A 19,963-nucleotide genomic window follows, 5' to 3' on the forward strand; every position below is an offset into this window, starting at 1 on the left:
GATGTTAAAATACCTCCAATATTATATTAAAAAATAAAAATAAAAATAAAACAAAAAACAAAAACTTCCCACCCTCCCCGCTCTCTCTCTCTCTCTCTCTCTCTCTCTCTCTCATTTTCTAAAAAAATATGTTCATACACACAAAATGTGTAGGCAAATGCTAGTTTTTTATTGATAAGTTTACCCTCGTGTGATTTATCAATGTCAAGAGTTGAACCCAAAACATGTCGTGTGAAATACAGGATTATGCAGTAATAGATCTAGTAATGGAAATTTAGTAACAGAAATCAAGCACTTGAAAATGTGCACAGCAGCAATTCTCAAAATGATGAAATGAGAGGAAATCACATTAGCAACAGAGAAATAAGATAAACACTGCATCTGTATTATCTTCCACAATAGGAACAGAAAAACAGTAAATCTGTAGCTTTCAACTGAATTAGTACTACACATTCCACCAACCATGGCACAAACATCCTTCGGAATCATCCAACTGTAGCATCCTACCAGCAGCGGTGGTGGCACGGGCGGTAGCATTTCACACCTCCGTCTAGCTCTGCCGTGACTTTCTGCTTCTCCCTGTACGGCTGCTGCTCTTCATCTGCACCCATAAAACTTCTCAACTTTTGACTATGGTATCTGCTTCGACTAAACAATCGACAGCTACTAACACCCCCTGCTTCAACTTTCCGACATCTTTTCTTCATCGCCTTTCGGTAAGTCTCCAGGACAGGAACCAAACACAGAATGAGCTAAAACATGTTCAAAATAAACTTCTTGATCTCTTATCTTGATCTCTTATGTGTCCCCTCCTGTTTCTTTTCCAATCAACCATTCTTGTGTAACCTCCTCTCCTCCCCACAGTTCTAATCTTCACTCTTCAGTTCCCCTTTTTTCTCGTTTTTTCTATTTTTTTTTTTATTTTCAATTTCGTTTCCCGGGAGATTATCTCTATCTTCACAAGGTGCAGCTTCCTCATGGTAATACAAATCCTTACTGCCCCAACCAAGCATGCACTAAACAGCTTCTGCCCACTTTTGAACACCCGAACCTCATAGATTCGGATCCACAACCAACAGCAAATGAATACCTGCTGTCTTTCTCTTAGCCAAAAAGGCAAAATTGATACCTGTTCTCCTGACAGAATATGGCGCACTTGGCAGCGCCCTTTTCTCCATACTTCTCTTGACAGTTAAGTAGACTCTCCAAACAATGCAAGCAAAGCAAGTCTATACAAAATGTCTCCTCATAATCGCAGTCTTTAAGGCAGCACCTGCAACTAATACAGCGAGCTATGCAGAGCGTGCAAGCCCTACATGTCTGATCAGCAGGTTGTTTCCCCTGGCAACTCTTTGCAGGGCAATCATAAACTAAACTAAGTCTCTGGCACCTGGGTCATGCTTCGATGTCGATGGGACAATCATCATCACAAGAGCCATACAACAACCCACCTTTAAAAAACCAAGGTTTCGGGGCTCTAAGCTGAATGTGGTTATCTGCACCAAGCAAGAATTTCAACTCTTCGAACTGCTTGTCAGTTATACCAGAGAGACCAGCAATTCTTAACTGCTTTATTCCAGGGTTGCCTGCAGACTTCAAGGTCCTTATGTTTAACAAGATGCACTCAACACTGATTTTAAGACATCCGAGAACACTTAACTGCACAGGCAAAAATGTATATGTATATAAGTTTAATGCAATCGAAAGAACATAAACTACATAAAAATAAGGCATAACACACTCCTGTAAATTTCACACATTTAAAATGATAAATACAAGATGTAAAATATCGGTAAACAGCAGTACCAGGTTTACAAAATAAAAATTAGCCAGAATTTCAGCTAAATGATCAAAAAACAAAAACTACAACAAAACACTAATCATGTTCAGCATCAAGAGCTGCGTAAATTGTCAAATCTATTGATATTCGTATAACATTCAACCATTAAGTCCCTAAAAAGCCATTACAGAGATGATATAGTCTTCAACCTACTTGCTATAAACGACAGAAGAGTTCAATTTCAACAATGTTGTAAGCTACAATCACATCATAAAGTTATATAGCCCTTATGTCCGATAACTTAAGGCTAACGAGAAGTTATAGTAAGAGACACACATGAAATGTTTTCACAGAAATCAAATAGGGAATGCAACTTCAGAACAGTTTATTCTAAGGGAAAGCAGCATAAAAGCATCTTTTTTTAAATGTCACAGAACAATAGAGAGGTATCCTGTTATACAAAATCATAATCAGAAACACAAGCAGGAATGTCGAAAATACAAAAGTTCAAATACTCACCTTTGTCAACCTCGGGTTGCTGTCAAACACACCCTGCAGCCCACTGTCAGTGATCCTTACGCAATGCACTAGACCCAAGGTTTGAAGTGTGCCTTGAGCCCTGCTAGTTAATTTTACTAGAACATCATCGAAGATGCGCTCATTCAACGGCCAATCGATGATAATATTCCTCCATAGAAGAGGGTCACTTCTAACTGCATTACGAAAAGACTTGCAAACCCTTTCAACCGAAAGAAGGTCCTTAACACCAAGAAAAACGCAGTGCATAACACACAGCATCATGCCGAGCACTCACCTCAATATCAGGACCCATGATGCTACAACCCTGTATTTCCTTAGTTCCAACCTGCAGTTGCTTAACTCCATCAAAAACATCTAAGTCCCCCACATAGCTAAAACTCAGAAACTCCTCCACATTGTCATCCAATACAAAACCTCCATCACTGATCCCGAACCCATCAAAGCTGTCATATGGGATTGATACTCCATCAAATTTCAGGTCACAAACTTCCGGCTGATACCACACAGCGCTATTCCAAACCCAATTCAGACTGGTAAACAATCCGCCATCAACCACCTTTGCCTATCCTTCATCCCACCCAGAACTACAAGATTCATCATCCGGTTCAAAACCTTGAAACCAACCAGCGATCGCCGTTAACGTAGACCTAATCTCCATTCCAAAGGGATCGACGGGCAATTGATCCACAATATCATCAGCAGAACGGTCACAAAAGCCACCCAATTCACTCTTACAATGGGTATTCTTCAAATCCAAATTGGAACTCCAAGAACTTGACGGATCATCACAAATACCATCCAAATCCTTTTCCTTGAATTGATCCATCCAATACCCATCAGGGTACTTAACAGAAGAACACAAACTATGTTCCGATGACGTATACGCCGGCAAGATTGAGCCACGAGAGAGATTCAAAGCCATTCCTTGCAGCTAAGAGATAGAATATATACAGAAATTTATTCCAAGAAACCTGGTTCTTCTTTAACACAAGGCAAAAATTCCATAGATAGAAGGCTTAAAAAAATTAAAAAAAATAAAAAAAAACCGAAAGGAATAAAAAAGCACCTGAATTTCTGGATTATATGAGAAACCCAACTTCCTAATAGGCCGATTCTCAAACAAAAAGCAAAAAGTTCACAAATTTTATACGACTTAGGAGTACCAAACAACCTGAATTCAGAGAAACCCTAGTGGAAATTGGGAATTAGGAATTCAGAGAAGCAAAATCCTAATGTGGGTAGTAGATAAAAGAAAAGATTGAAACGGGTACGGAGATTAAAAGGAGAAAGATTGAAATTTACCGAATCTGATGAGGAAGAGGAAAAGCAGTCTGACCCAGCGATGCAAGCAACCGACCGACCAATCACCCAACTCAAAGAGGAAAGAGGTAGAGAGAGAAAGTTAGAGAGAGGAGGAAAACCAGAGAGGAGGAGGAGAAGGAGGAGGAGGAGGAGAGGGAGGGAGGTAGCTAGGTAAGAGAAACTGGAAGGTGAGGGGCAGAGAGGGAGATAACAACAGAGCGTGCGTGACAGAGAGTAAAAGCGGGGAAGGTTGGGAAAAAGACGCGTGGAGGGGGAGAGAGAGAGAGAGAGTGGCGGCCGACAAGTCTACCACCTGGAGTCGTGATTTGTTTTGGACCAATGTATCAAAATATACCATCATTATTTGAACATGACAGCTTGAAAAAAACTGTAACATGCGTAGTACAATTAAAAGTTAAAAGTAATTTTTATTTATACATTTTCCTTCATCTCATCATGCGTAAGTACATCCATATCTAGCTTCTTAGCTGTTTTTCTATAATTGAAACTACTCCTACTTTTGGTCATGAACAAGTATAAATAAGATTAAAAAATAACGAGTACAAATAATATCCCAAATCTAAACCGTGGTAGAAGTTACTTAAGGAAGCTCATCATTTTGTTCGTTGGGTTCTGTGGCGAAACGTCGAATGATCATGTTCAAATAGTCTTTCAATTTGCCAAATGTATGAATAACTGATGCAATTGCATTTTCATACAACGTTTTAAGGTATTCGCATACGTACTCAGCCACAACCTTCACAAACCAAACAACCCAAAAGAATCCGGCGACTAGCCCTAAACTTGGCACAAGGATCACCACTTCTAAAATCAAGGAAAGAGTTCCAAGGAGGAGGCTAATCTTATTAATGAATGATTCTGCCAAATCCGAATTATGGCGAGCTTGCATGTGGAGTATTCTAGAGCAAATTAGTGATCCAATATAAGCAATTAGAGCAATGATTACGGACACCATAGCGGGATAGTTTGTGTTGAACAGAGACTCATTTCTGGCTCTCTGCTTCAGTTGGAGGAAACCGCCTAGCATGTTGATGAGAGAACATATATATTTATGCACCTTTGTAGAACGTTCTTCACTTGTGCTGTTATATATATATATATATATATATATATAGTTAATGAGAAAATTAAATGGAATTGCATTAATGAATCATCTACAATACATTTTGTAATCTCAACTAATAAGAAAATGCTAGGGAGACCATATTTTTGTATCATATTTGTGTACTAATATGACGTGGCAAGTGATGTGTACATACCACGTCAGTTAATGAATTTATCTCATTGAATGTTGGTTGTACACATCACATGTGAATATATTTGTAAATTAATCAAGTCAATATATGATCTGAAATCAACTAATTGAGAACGTATGATAAATCCATAAATTAATCAAGTTATATCATCTGAAATCAACTAATTAAGAACGTATGATATATTATAAATTAATCAAGCCAATGTATCATCTGAAATCAACTGATTAAGTAGGTAAGTTGTAACAGGGTACTTAGAAGGCTGTTATTTTTTTCAATGTTTGTTAATAACAAATATATCTAGTCATTCGACGCTCTTAATTTGTCAAAAAATTGCCTAGAGTTATCAAGAGCTGAGTTGTATAGATTAATTGCTAATTAATTAGTTCTTTTTGGTCTCCCCATCATTTTCCCCACGTAAAAGGCCAAAAATAAAAAGAAGTATACACTTACCCTTCCAGTTCCGAATGTGGAGGGACGCTAACAGGAAGCTCTACGACACGATCCATGTACGTATATATGGAACTTCTGTACAAATTAAGGAACACAAAAACAAAATTCAAATCAAAGACACGTCACACCTTCATAGACACACACACATAGACGCAAGAGCTCTATTTTCTCTTTTTGAAAGACGAGCTCTGTATATATATGGATATAGAAAGTAGGACCACTTCTTCGAAACAGCATTATTCTTCTTTTAAAAACAATATTTAAAAAGGCAACGACTGGAGTGGGAGAGTGGCAAAAGGATTCCTTAACCTCCTTCTCATTCAAAAGTGTGCATAGATTTGCACGGTATGAATTATAGGAATCAAACTTTAGGTAGATAAAAAGTGCTTGATTAATAGTGCCGCACGACAAGAATTTGATACAAGTGCTTTATTATTTCGTTGATTGATCACCTTATTAATCATGTCTTGAGTTAAAACATATGATAATTCGGTGGTCTCTATTTTAACACAACAACGAATCTTTTTAAACGCGTGTGTGTTGAGCTGCATGCAGCAGCTCGCCCCAATAATATTGATTTCACTATCACAAACTCAAAATATTGATTCATGAGGACCACCAAAAAATCAATAAAGCATTGCAAACTCATGAGGAGCACCAAAATATCGATTCAAAATATTGATTCATTAAAATCAGTGCTCTGTCTAGAAAGCGTTGCAAACTCGTGAGGACCATCAAACCAGCGATGTCCAAGTTCTACTTATGAACGCACCTTTTTTGAGTTTGACAGGTGAAATCTAAACAATCTTATGTGCCGTTGCAAGGTTAAAGCATATGATAATTCGATGGTCTCCATTTCGACACAACAGTGAATCTTTTTAAATGCATGTGTGTGTTGAGCTGCATGTAGCAGCTCGCCCAATTATTGCAGCACTCACTATCACCTTATTAATCATGTCCGGGGCTATAATCACAAAGGTTAAAGCATATGATAATTCGATGGTCTCCATTTTGACACAACAACAAATCTTTTTAAATGCGTGTGTGTGTTGATAATTCGATGGTCTCCATTTTGACACAACAACGAATCTTTTTAAATGCGTCCATTTTGACACAACAGCGAATCTTTTTAAATGCGCGTGTGTGTTGAGCTGCATGCAGCAGCTCGCCCAATTATTGCAGAGCTCACTATCACCTTATTAATCATGTCTTGGGCTATAATCACAAAGGTTAAAGCATATGATAATTCGATGGTTTCCCTTTTGACACAACAACAAATCTTTTTAAATGCGTGTGTGTGTTGAGCTGCATGCAGCAGCTCGCCCAATTATCGCAGTGCTCACTATCACCTCATTAATCATGTCTTGGGCTATTACTTTTGTGATTATAACATCCCACACCCACATAAGAATGTTTAAGTAGAAAGCGTACAAACTCAGAGGGGACCACCAAATAATCACACCTATTTTGAGTTTGACAAGGGAATTGGATCCTCTCCTGAGCAAGAGATCATGATCCTCCTGACCCACTAACACGGGCATTGGATTTTGATCCAACGGCTACAAACAGGAGGTCCATCTAAAAGTTACAATAATTGTAGCCGTTGGATCAAGATCCAACGGCCCATGTTATTGGGTCAAGAGGATCATGATCTCCTGCTCATGAGAGGATCCAATTCCTTTGACAAGTACCAATCCAAGTTCTACTTATGATCGCACCTATTTTTAGTTTGACAAGTGAAATCTACATTTATAGTCTATAGAGTACTTGAAAAAATAAAAAAATTGAGGTTTCATCATAAAATTAATTGTCAACATGGGAAAGAATCAAACTTTTTATAAGGACTTGCAAGATTGAGCAAACTTCCAATGTGTGACGTTTCTTTACATACCTTCACGACAACAAATGTCCCTCCAAGTTGACCTAAGAACAAAGGAAAAAGCATGAACACATTTGTAATTTCGCATGCACTCTGATATCATAGAGAGATTTTTTAACGTGCCCGGAACACGGCAGAGCACCACATATTATCATACAATTGGAGGAAATTTTTTTTTTTAAAGTATTCCAACAATATTGACATGTGGTATTCCGCCTCAGTGCTCCGTTCCCACTAAAAAATCTTTCAATATCATAGGCTTTCTAATTAATAAAACACTGCTATTTTTATGTTGATTTTTCTTTAATTTATTAAATTTAAATGTCATAAATAAACAAAAAGAAGAGAGAAAAAGTGTGGACCCTGCAATGATTCAATCAAATATCCTTTGTATTAAAGTGTATATCTTCTGCAAATACATAAGCATTTCATGCTACCTTCATATATCACGTCCATTCAGAAAGGAACCGAATTACAATATCTTAATTTTTCTTCTTCTTAAGAAAAGCCATGGTCATGCATCTACACAAACAGCAAAAATTAGGAAAAACAACTTAATTAATTAGGGTTTTAATTGATGACAAACAACTTCCATAGAACACTGAGATTCTCTTACCTTCGAATCATTGTGATAGGAGTTTCACTTCTTTCTCTCATCCACAAGTCAGTCTTTTTTTTTTTCATTCTGAGAAGTGATTTTCCTTTTATTTATTTAATTTCAAATTAAAAAAATGCAAAAAAGAAGAAAAGATGTGTGCGAAAATCATTTATCGTCTTTGCGAAGACTATGAACCAACAACGAATGCCCTTGCATATATCCAATATTCTTAAATCGAACTCGGTTAAATTAGGTTTTTCCTTTTCATGTGTATAGGCAGCTATTATCGGCACTCCCATACAAAAAGTGCAGGGAATTTTGGAGTGCTAAGCAGATAAAAAGCCCAGGCCCGTTTCGTAGTTTTCCTCTCGCCCTAGTAGTTAGGGTTTTATGACAAAAATCACATAAACCCTACACCCCTCATTTCCCTTCTCTCGAATCGTCTCATCGTCACCAGGATGGGAAGCAACCAAGCTAAAACCAGTAGTATCCCACAAAAATTAAACCATAAGAATCACGACGAACAAAAAATTAATGAAAAGCTCCGGAGAATTAATGAAAGGTTCATTTAAATTATAACATATATTTATTTTTTATTAATAATTCGGAGAAGTGAGACACATCAACCTGTTCCATGCGAAAGTTTACATCAAGCAGAAAGTGCAAAAATTTCTCCATTTTTGTTCCCGAATTGTAGAAATTCATGTCAAGCACCGACCCCATTGTGACATTCGAACTAAAAACACAGTGTCAAGTGAAAAGTTCAAACACATATTTTCCCAAAAAAAAAAAAAAAAAAAAAAAAAGTTAAAACACATAACCTTAAGTATTGATCGTAATGTCACATGCCAAAATTACAGGTCGTAGTTTTAAAAATAATAATAATAATCAACTGGAGGGTTTGCCATGACAGTCTATCCTTTCAAATGTCAGAACGATTCACAAAAGCGTTTGAACCTTCCCTGTCCATCGTGTAATTTATTAGCGCTAAGAGTTGAACCCAAAACGTATCGTGTGAAATACAGAAGTATGCCGTAACAGATCCAGTAATGGAAATTTAGCAACAGAAATCAAGCACTTGAAAATGTGCATAGCAGCAATTCTCAAACGGATAAAATGAGAAGAAATCACATAAGCAACATAGAAATACGATCAACACTGCATCTGTATTATCTTCCCAAAGAGGAAGCGAAAAACCGTACTTCTGTAGCTTTCAACTGAATTAGTACTACGCATTCCACCAACCGTGGCACAAACATCCTTCGCAATCATCTAACTGTAGCATTTCGCAATCATCCAACTGTAGCATCCTACCGGCGGCGGTGGTGGCACGGGTAGTATCATTTCATAACTCCGTCCATCTCTGCCGTGACTTTCTGCTTCTCCCTGTACGGCTGCTGCTCTTCATCTGCACCCATAAAACTTCTCAACTTTGACTATGGTATCTACTTCGACTAACAATCGACAGCTACTAACACCCGCTGCTTCAACTTTCCGACATCTTTTCTTCATCTCCCTTCGGTAAGTCTCCAGGACAGGAACCAAACACAGAACGAGCTAAAACACGTTCAAAATAAACTTCTGGATCTCTTATATGTTCTCTCCTGTTTCTTTATCAATCAACCTTTCTTGTGTAACCTCCTCTCCTCCTCACAGTTTAATCTTCACTCTCTTCTTTTTTTTTCCCTTTTCTTTCTCTTTTTTTCTATTTTTTTTTTTTTTTAATTTCAATTTCGTTTCCCAGGAGATTATCTCTAGCTTCACAAGCTGCAGCTTCCTCATGGTAATACAAATCCTTACTGCCCCAACAAAGCATGCACTAAACAGCTTCTGCCCACTTTTGAACACCCAAACCTCGTAGATTCGGATCCACAACCAACAGCAAATGAATACCCGATGTCTTTCTCTTAGCCAAAAAGGCAAAATTGATACCTGTTCTCCTGACAGAATATGGCGCACTTGGGAGCGCCCTTTTCTCCATGCTTCTCTTGACAGTTAAGTAGACTCTCCAAACAATGCAAGCAAAGCAAGTCTAGACAAAATGTCTCCTCATAATCGCAGTCCTTAAGGCAGCACCCGCAACTAATACAGCGAGCTATGCAGAGCGTGCAAGCCCTACATGTCTGACCAGCAGGTTGTTTCCCTTGGCAACTCTTTGCCGGGCAATCATAAACTAAACTAAGTCTCTGGCACCTGGGGCATGCTTCGATGTCGATGGGACAATCATCATCACAAGAGCCATACAACAACCCACCTTTAAAAAACCGAGGTTTCGGGGCTCTAAGTTGAATGTGGTTATCTGCACCAAGCAAGAATTTCAACTCTTCGAACTGCTTCTCAGTTATACCAGAGAGACCAGCAATTCTTAACTGCTTTATTCCAGGGTTGCCTGCAGACTTCAAGGTCCTTATGTTTAACAAGATGCACTCAACACTGATTTTAAGACATCCAGGAACACTTAACTGCACAGGCAAAAAAGTGTATGTATATAAGTTTAATGCATTTGAAAGAACATAAACTACATAAAAATAGGCATAACACACTCCTGTAAATTTCACACATTTAAAATGATAAATACAAGATGCAAAATATCGGTAAACAGCAGTACCAGGTTCACAAAATAAAAATTAGCCGGAATTTCAGCTAAATGATCAAAAAACAAAAACTACAACAAAACACTAATCATGTTCAGCATCAAGAGCTGCGTAAATTGTCAAATCTATTGATATTCGTATAACATCCAACTATTAAGACCCTAAAAAACCATTACAGGGATGATATAGTCTTCAACCTACTTGCTATAAACGAATAAGAGTTCAATTTCAACAGGGTTGTAAGCTACAATCACTTCATAAAGTTATATAGCCCTTATGTTCAATAACTTACAGCGAACGAGAAGTTATAGTAAGAGACACACAAGAAATGTTTTCACAGAAATCAAATAGGGAATGTAACTTCAGAATCTAAGGGAAAGCAACATAAAAGCATTTTTTTAAAATGTCACAGAACAATAGAGAGGTATCCTGTTATACAATATCATAATCAGAAACACAAGCAGGAATGTCGAAAATACAAAAGTTCAAATACTCACCTTTGTCAACCTCGGGTTGCTGTCAAACACACCCTGCAGCCCACTGTCAGTGATCCTTACGCAATGCACTAGACCCAAGGTTTGAAGTGTGCCTTGAGCCCTGCTAGTTAATTTTACTAGAACATCATCGGTGATGCGCTCATTCAACGGCCAATCGATGATAATACTCCTCCATAGAAGAGGGTCACTTCTAACTGCATTACGAAAAGACTTGCAAACCCTTTCAACCGAAAGAAGGTCCTTAACACCAAGAAAACGCAGTGCATAAAACATAGCATCATGCGGAGCACTCGCCTCACTATCAGGACACATGATGCTACAACCCTGTATTTCCTTAGTTCCAACCTGCAGTTGCTTAGCTCCATCAAAAACATCTAAGTCCCCCATATAGCTAAAACTCAGAAACTCCTCCACATTGTCATCCAATACAAAACCTCCATCACTGATCCCGAACCCATCAAAGCTATCATATGGGATTGATACTCCATCAAATTTCAGGTCACAAACTTCCGGCTGATACCACACAGCGCTATTCCAAACCCAATTCAGACCGGTAAACAATCCGCCATCAACCACCTTTGCCTTTCCTTCATCCCACCCAGAACTACAAGATTCATCATCCGGTTCAAAACCTTGAAACCAACCAGCGATCGCCGTAAACGTAGACCTAATCTCCATTCCAAAGGGATCGACGGGCAATTGATCCACAATATCATCAGCAGAACGGTCACAAAAGCCACCCAATTCACTCTTACAATGGGTATTCTTCAAATCCAAATTGGAACTCCAAGAACTTGACGGATCATCACAAATACCATCCAAATCCTTTTCCTTGAATTGATCCATCACATACCCATCAGGGTACTTAACAGAAGAACACAAACTAGGCTCCGAGGACGGATACGCCGGCAAGATTGAGCCACGAGAGAGATTCAAAACCATCCTTTGCAGCTAAGAGATAGAATATATACAGAAATTTATACCAAGAAACCTGGTTCTTCTTTAACACGAGGCAAAAATTTCATAGATAGGAGGCCAAAAAAAAAAAAAAACAGAAAGGAAGCAAAAAGCACCTGAATTTCTGGATTATGTGAAAAACCCAACTTCCTAATAGGCCGATTCTCAAACAAAAAGCAAAAAGTTCACAAATTTTATACGACTTAGGAGCACCAATCAAGCTGAATTCAGAGAAACCCTAGTGAAAATTGGGAATTAGGAATTCAGAGAAGCAAAATCCTAATGTGGGTAGTAGATAAATGAAAAGATTGAAACGGATACGGAGACTAGGAGAAAGATTGAAATTTACCGAATCTGATGCGGAAGAGGAAAAACAGTCTGACCCAGCGACGCAAGCAACCGACCCACCAATCACCCAACTCAATGAGGAAAGAGGTAGAGAGAAAAAGTTAGAGAGAGAGAGAGAGAGAGAGAGAGAGAGAGAGAGAAGGAAAACCAAAGAGGAGGAGGAGAAGGAGAGGGAGAGAGGTAACAGAATTTGGAAGGTGAGGGTCAGAGAGGGAGATAACAACAGAGCGTGCGTGCCAAAATTAGGGGAGCGGGGAAGGTTGGGAAAAAGACGCGTGGAGGGAGAGAGAGAGTGGCGGGTGACAAGACTACCACCTGGAATCCTTCGACCTTCACCAACGCCAAGAACGATAAAATTTTCATTGTGATCGGAATATGAACGGTGTATCACATGTTTTTATATAAGTAGTAAAAAATTTTATTTTTTAAGTTATTAACTTTTTAACACACATATCACATCATTTGTATAATGACACATGATATATTATCTCGTGTTCCGATCATATTGAAAAATCTCTCGCCAAGCGACCTTCTCTCTCTTTTAGCCAAAAATGGTCAAAATTGACATAACATTTTACTCTCATTTTTGAGATTCGAAATCGTTAAAAATGTTTTTTAAGTTTGTCCATCATCTATCATTTTCATCAAAAATTTACTTAAATAAGAACTAATATGACAAAATATTCTCAATTTAATAAACAATAGAGAGGCCCCAAAGAGATTTGTAGATGCCGAAATGAAGAATGGTATCTTATAAAGGAAAATTAACAAAAAGTTCAAAAACTTTAGTTTTAATGAAAAATGACAAATAAAGGTTTAGTGAACAGTGCCAGAAAAAAGGTAAAAATGTGATTTTTCGTTACAAGTGAGCAGTTGTAACATCCCGTCCCAAATTCCATTTTAACGTACGTGTGAATTTACGATTTTACCCCCCTAGTTGTTATTTTTACGTGTAGTTTTGTGTTGTGTGGTGTTGTAGGACCACACACACACTCATACACCTCGTCTCACTCCCCCGGGATTCCCTCATTTCCTATCTCTTCTCTGTTTTCCTGTCTCTCTCTCACTCACCCCGAGTTCTTCTTCTTCTTCCTTCTGCAAACACACAGACAACACACACATATACTCAAACCTTCACCAATCGAGAAACCAAGACCACCATCGTGTTCGTGGAGCTGAGAGGAGTCCAGTGGTGCCCTTTCCAGGTAAGAACTTTGACGTTTTCACGTCGATATCGCCTTGGCCGATTTGAACATTGTTCATGCAAAATTAATCTAGCTTGTTTTAGGAGATTCTAAGCTTGTAGTTGTGTTTGTGAGGTTCCCAGGAGCTTGGGAGTGGTTCGTTGGGTGAATTTGGACGTCGGGATCGTCCTGTGCAAAGTTGGCCGAACTTGGATCGTTGTTGTAGGTGAGATTTCTTGGTTTTTAGGCCTTAAAACTAGTCTAACGTTGTTCTACTAGTCCTAAGCTTCATTTTGGCTTTTGAATCGTGAAAAATGGTTGAAAAACGAAGGAGAAAACAAAGTTTGAATTTTTCCCAGTTTTCCGGCGACGGCGACTGGCCGAAGAAGGAAGGGGAATATTCCGTTAAGTTTAACGGAATATTCCTAACGGCAGTGACGGCGTCAGTTAGGGAATATTCCGTCAGTTTAACGGAATATTCCTGACGGCGTCAGTTGACGCCGTCAGTGTGCAGTGCACGTGGCTGCGCGTGGGGGCGCGTGGGTCCGTGCCTGTTCAGGCGCGTGGGGGCGCGTGCGGGGTCCAAAAATTATTTTAAAATTATGGGTGTGATCCTGAGGTTGTGTAGATCACGTTGGTATATTCAATTGTCCAAATTGAGCAATGTATGAGAAGTTATTACAAGAAGTTGCTTAGGTGCTTTTAAATTAACGTTTTCGTAACTTTGTCGCGTATAGGTGATTCGTTTTCCGAGGACGAGCGTACGTACTCGAGGCAGGGGGCTACGACCCTTCTAATTATCAGTGAGTGGGCTTTTGTTTTCCGTATATACCTATATACATATTAATTCCCAGAAATTAAATAGAAAAGGTTAATTGTTTTATGCCATGCATCATATGAATATTGTTTACTCATCATCGCATGTATTAGTAACGGCATACATTTATATATGTGTATTTGGTGCTGTGGACGCACAGGTAAGTGCCAGGTAAGTGGTATTTATGTTTGTATGCAATGGTAGTTTGAGAGGTTAAGAGAGCTCATAATCTGCACCCCCGGTGTTAGTGCTCCCGCCCGAGGCCAGGGCCCAGCCTTCACGTGTATGTTCACCAGCACCGCATGCTCGCCTTGGATCCAAGATAGGTGCAAGTCTGTCGTACAGACCACATTAGGTGGTTCCGACTTGTAGGTGACCCGCGATTTATCGCCCAGCTTCACGTGATCGTAGCACTAGAGCATACATATATACATTACACCCAGCCTGTCGTACAGACCACAATAGGTGGTTCCGACTCGTGTGCAGATTCAGTTATTGAGTTGAGAGTGGAGCTCTAGATGCAGCCGTACAGGTCACGTTAGGTGACTCCCGGCTGCCAGATTACATATGATTGATACGATTATACCTGAGCACTTGCATATTATTATGAGATTTCGGCATGACATATTATTGAGCATGAATGGCATATTGTGGAGCATGATTGACATATCTATACATACGTATATATGTTCATTTTCTGGGAAGTATACAGGTTTTACGGCGAGGGGTTAGAATGTATTTTGCTAAAGAGTTTTCAAAGAACTTTGTTTTGCCCACTCACGCTTTTGTTTTTGCGCCCCTCCAGGTTCTAGTGGTCTAGCAAGTTCGGTGGTTTATCCCAGAGGGCGTCCCGGCATTTCTGACAGACATTCACCATTGTAGGGTCACCTTCGGGTGTATATATGTCGTATCTTTTCTTTTTCGACTGCTGTAGACTTGCTCTGAATTGTGTCTCACATACACTAGTACTTTGTATGCTATTAGGTTTTTAATTATTCGTACTTTTATATTACTATCTTAATCGCTTCCGCACGCGCACATGGCTACGTCACCTTCGTGTGACGGCCAGCATGCCCTGATCTCGGTCGGGGTGTGTCAACAGTACCGGAAGTATTTCGTTAAAACTCCCTTCTTATAATCCATATCAAAAATTTTGAAAACAAGATACAAATCTAAATTTAAATGTAAAGGTATTTAAATTTAAATAAAAGAGTTTTAACGAAAAGCACACGATATTGTTCACTTTCACGAAAAATCATATTTTTACACTAAAAAGTCAATCATGGTACTATTCATTTTACCCTTTATTTTGTCCTTAATTATTAAAACTCAAAGTTTTCAAACCCTTTTCATTAGTTTTCTTTTTAAATAAAGTAACATAGGGAGAGAAAAAAAATCAATGAAAAAAAAAAGTAGAAAAGAATAAAAAAAATTTACGATCGGTACTTTGTTAGCGATTCTATTCAAATATAGTTGCTAGAATGATAGCGACTAATTGGGAACCAAGTCGCTACATTTGTATCAACTAATTTTAGAAAAAGTCGCTATACCAATAGCGACTCATTTGTATCAAATAAATCGCTAGAAATTAGCGACTAAATTCACACCAGGTCGCTATCTTTATAGCGACTAATTTCCTATTCAGTCGCTATATTTGTAGCGACACTATTATAATTCTTATTTATGTTAATTTTTCAGTTTTTTTTTATATTTTTATATTTGTTAATTTTTCTTTTATTTCTCTTACCATAATAACAAACTATCATAATCATTTGACCAAAAAACTATCATATTCATGTTTTTCAAAATATGTTTTTTCTGTAGAAAATCTATTATAATTCATATTTAAACACTTGAAATTAACGATTTAAAATCTAAATTTAAAGCTATTCTTTTATTTTTCAAGTTTAAAAATCAATAAAAATGATTCTGAGACCTAATAAATGGTAGGATCACGTCCAAAGGGCTTGCAAGATCTTAACTCCAACGCAAAATATTTCCTAAAGCTAAAAAACACAAAAACTGTGAGTTACCCACAATTTTCTAATCGATTTTCAAAACTTTTACAATAAGCTAAAGTTGGAGTCATTCTACTCGCACCACATGTTTTCTAAAATTAATTTAGGAAATTTCCAATATTTTGAACACCTACAAATCCCTTTGGGAGGCTCCACTATTAGCTTTCATTATTTTTTTTCTATTTTCAACTTTAAAAATTAATGAAAAATATCTTCGGGACCTAACAAAGGAAAAATTACATCCAAAGGTCTTGCAAAATTTTCGTTAATTCTCACACAAGATATTTCCTAAAACTAAAAATTTCAATTTTTCCCAAAAACTGTGAGTTATAACCCATGTTTTCCAATCGATTTTAATAACTTTTACAAGATTCATTATAAGCCAAAATTTGAGTCCATTTAGACGCACCACATGTTTTATAAAATTAATTTAGGACATCCCAAAGATTTTTCAACACCTACAAATCTCTTTGATGGCCTTGCTATTAGTTTACACTATTTTTCTAACTCAGAGTAACAACGAAAAATTTTCCCAGCATGACCAAAATGATTGATGGTGCATAAATTCAGAGACTACTTCTATTGATTTAAAATTTGAATGACCAAAGTAAGGAGTTATACCAACAAGGGGCCCTCTACCACAGTGGTGGAGAGGAGTTTGCCCTTACATTATGGCAGGGGTTCGAACCATGTCGGCTCCCTAATCTAACATCTAATTTAACAAATCTATCGTTTCATGAGAAAAAAAGTAAGGAGTTATATTAATCTCAAAATCCGTTTTGGCCCCATGAGAAAAAAAGTAAAGAGTTATATTAATCTCAAAATCCGTTTTGGCCCCTTTTTAACATGGATTGAGAATTTCAAATTCCTTGTTACAAACTTTTAGGGGTTTTATTAAATTCTATGAAATTTTTTGTTGGTATACTTTAACGTGCATTTAAAATGATTAAAATTATTTTAATATAATAAAATACGAAGTGTTTATGACGACATTTTGACCAAAAAAAAAAAATTTGACTTTATGGAGAGGTCTATGAGCAAAATGCAACTCTTACTATCTATTTGTACCACGTCACTAATAAAGATGAGACCAACATGCGTTGGCGGACCCTACTTCTATTAGGGAGATGGTACAAATAGATGGTAAACGTAGCATTACTCATCTATGAGTGTTTTCAACGGAGTACAATTTTCTCTCATCTTATTCCTATCCCGTTCCCTCTCCTCCTCTCACACTTTGCTTTTTATCTTATTATCTCTATAAAAAATCAATATAAGATGTTGATGTGACTTAATCGTGACCGTTCAAGTATGAAATGAGGGAAAGAAATAGATTAGAAAGGGAGAGAATCCTCCTCCGTTTTCTACTAGTGTTTTTGAAAAATGTACTTTCAAATGTTTCACGATGTGCTTGTAATAAAAGCATTTTTAAGTAGAAGTGATTTCTAAAGAAACATTCTCAAACGAGCTCAAATTTTCTTTCTGTTATTAGGGCACTACTACTTCGACTAGGAATCTTCTCTTCTTTTTTCTTCTATATCAAGGAAACCGTAACAAAGAAAAATATTTGGACCAGCAATCAACTCTTTTATGTATCTATGCATCCGAGATTCTGCATTCGGGTTTAGAGTTTCTCCCCTCCCACATATCACATCATTTGTATAATGACACATGATATATTATCTCGTGTTTCGATCATATTGAAAAATCTCTCGCCAAGCGACCTTCCCTCTCTTTTAGCCAAAAATGGTCAAAATTGACATAACATTTTACTCTCATTTTTGAGATTCGAAATCGTTAAAAATGTTTTTTAAATTTGTCCATCATCTATCATTTTCATCAAAAATTTACTTAAATAAGAACTAATATGACAAAATATTCTCAATTTAATAAACAATAGCGAGGCCCCAAAGAGATTTGTAGATGCCGAAATGAAGAATGGTATCTTATAAAGGAAAATTAACAAAAAGTTCAAAAAAACTTTAGTTTTAATGAAAAATGACAAATAAAGGTTTAGTGAACAGTGCCAGAAAAAAGGTAAAAATGTGATTTTTCGTTAAAAGTGAACAGTACCGGAAGTATTTCGTTAAAACTCCCTTCTTATAATCCATATCAAAAAATTTGAAAACAAGATACAAATCTAAATTTAAATCTAAAGGTATTTAAATTTAAATAAGGGAGTTTTAACGAAAAGCACACGATAATGTTCACTTTAACAAAAAATCATATTTTTACACTAAAAAGTCAATCATGGTACTATTTACTTTACCCTTTATTTTGTCCTTAATTATTAAAACTCAAAGTTTTCAAACCCTTTTCATTAGTTTTCTTTTTAAATAAAGTAACATAGGGAGAAAAAAAAATCAATGAAAAAAAAAAAGTAGAAAAGAATAAAAAAAAATTTACGATCGGTACTTTGTTAGCGATTCTATTCAATTATAGTTGCTAGAATGCTAGCGACTAATTGGGAACCAAGTCGCTATATTTGTATCAACTAATTTTAGTAAAGGTCGCTATATTTATAGCGACTTATTCTCATATAAGTCGCTAAAAATATAGAACTAAGTCGCTAGCTATATAGCGACTAATTTTCATATAAGTCGCTAGTAATATAGCGACTAGTTTCCCACTATGTCGCTACCTTTGTAGCGACACTATTATAATTCGTATTTATGTTAATTTTTCAGTTTTTTTTTTATATTTTTATATTTGTTAATTTTTCTTTTATTTCTCTTACCATAATAACAAACTATCATAATCATTTGACCAAAAAACTATCATATTCATGTTTTTCAAAATATTTTTTTCTGTAGAAAATCTATTATAATTCATATTTAAACACTTGAAATCAACGATTTAAAATCTAAATTTAAAGCTATTCTTTTATTTTTCAAGTTTAAAAATCAATAAAAATGATTCTGAGACCTAATAAATGGTAGGATCATGTCCAAAGGGCTTGCAAGATCTTAACTCCAACGCAAAATATTTCCTAAAGCTAAAAAACACAAAAACTGTGAGTTACCCACAATTTTCTAATCGATTTTCAAAACTTTTACAATAAACTAAAGTTGGAGTCATTCTACTCGCACCACATGTTTTCTAAAATTAATTTAGGAAATTTCCAATATTTTGAACACCTACAAATCTCTTTCGGGGCTCCACTATTAGCTTTCATTATTTTTTTTCTATTTTCAACTTTAAAAATGAATGAAAAATATCTTCGGGACCTAATAAAGGAAAAATTACATCCAAAGGTCTTGCAAAATTTTCGTTAATTCTCACACAAGATATTTCCTAAAACTAAAAATTTCAATTTTTCCCAAAAACTGTGAGTTATAACCCATGTTTTCCAATCGATTTTAATAACTTTTACAAGATTCATTATAAGCCAAAATTTGAGTCCATTTAGACGCACCACATGTTTTATAAAATTAATTTAGGACATCCCAAAGATTTTTCAACACCTACAAATCTCTTTGATGGCCTTGCTATTAGTTTATACTATTTTTCTAACTCAGAGTAACAACAAAAAATTTTCCCAGCATGACCAAAATGATGGATGGTGCATAAATTCAGAGACTACTTCTATTGATTTAAAATTTGAATGACCAAAGTAAGGAGTTATACCAACAAGGGGCCCTCTACCACAGTGGTGGAGAGGAGTTTGCCCTTACATTATGGCAGGGGTTCGAACCATGTCGGCTCCCTAATCTAACATCTAA

General features: G+C 36.8%; 1 protein-coding gene and 1 pseudogene across 3 annotated transcripts; both read right to left on the reverse strand.

Moving 5' to 3' along the window:
- Positions 1–244: 244 nt before the first annotated feature.
- On the reverse strand, positions 245–3,918 carry LOC137708462 (F-box protein SKIP14-like; annotated as a pseudogene). The gene is made up of 3 exons (XR_015958414.1): positions 3,623–3,918; positions 2,300–3,300; positions 245–1,659 (listed from the first exon to the last, which is right to left on the reverse strand). The product of XR_015958414.1 is annotated as an F-box protein SKIP14-like (transcript).
- A 4,846-nt stretch (positions 3,919–8,764) lies between these two features.
- On the reverse strand, positions 8,765–12,494 carry LOC137708096 (F-box protein SKIP14-like). Of its 2 annotated transcripts, none has more exons than XM_088689761.1 (3): positions 11,991–12,494; positions 10,918–11,868; positions 8,765–10,288 (listed from the first exon to the last, which is right to left on the reverse strand). In XM_088689761.1, the coding sequence occupies exons 2-3, from the start codon at positions 11,857–11,859 to the stop codon at positions 9,734–9,736; spliced, it is 1,497 nt and encodes a 498-aa protein (XP_088545887.1). In that variant the 5' UTR covers positions 11,860–11,868; positions 11,991–12,494; the 3' UTR covers positions 8,765–9,733. The 2 variants fall into 2 exon arrangements, with proteins under 2 accessions (XP_088545887.1, XP_088545888.1); XM_088689762.1 differs by having other exon boundaries at positions 12,224–12,482.
- Positions 12,495–19,963: the final 7,469 nt, after the last annotated feature.

Source organism: Pyrus communis, chromosome 17 (assembly GCF_041283825.1).
Source record: "Pyrus communis isolate YQ-2024b chromosome 17, ASM4128382v1, whole genome shotgun sequence".
Classification (NCBI taxonomy): domain Eukaryota; kingdom Viridiplantae; phylum Streptophyta; class Magnoliopsida; order Rosales; family Rosaceae; genus Pyrus; species Pyrus communis.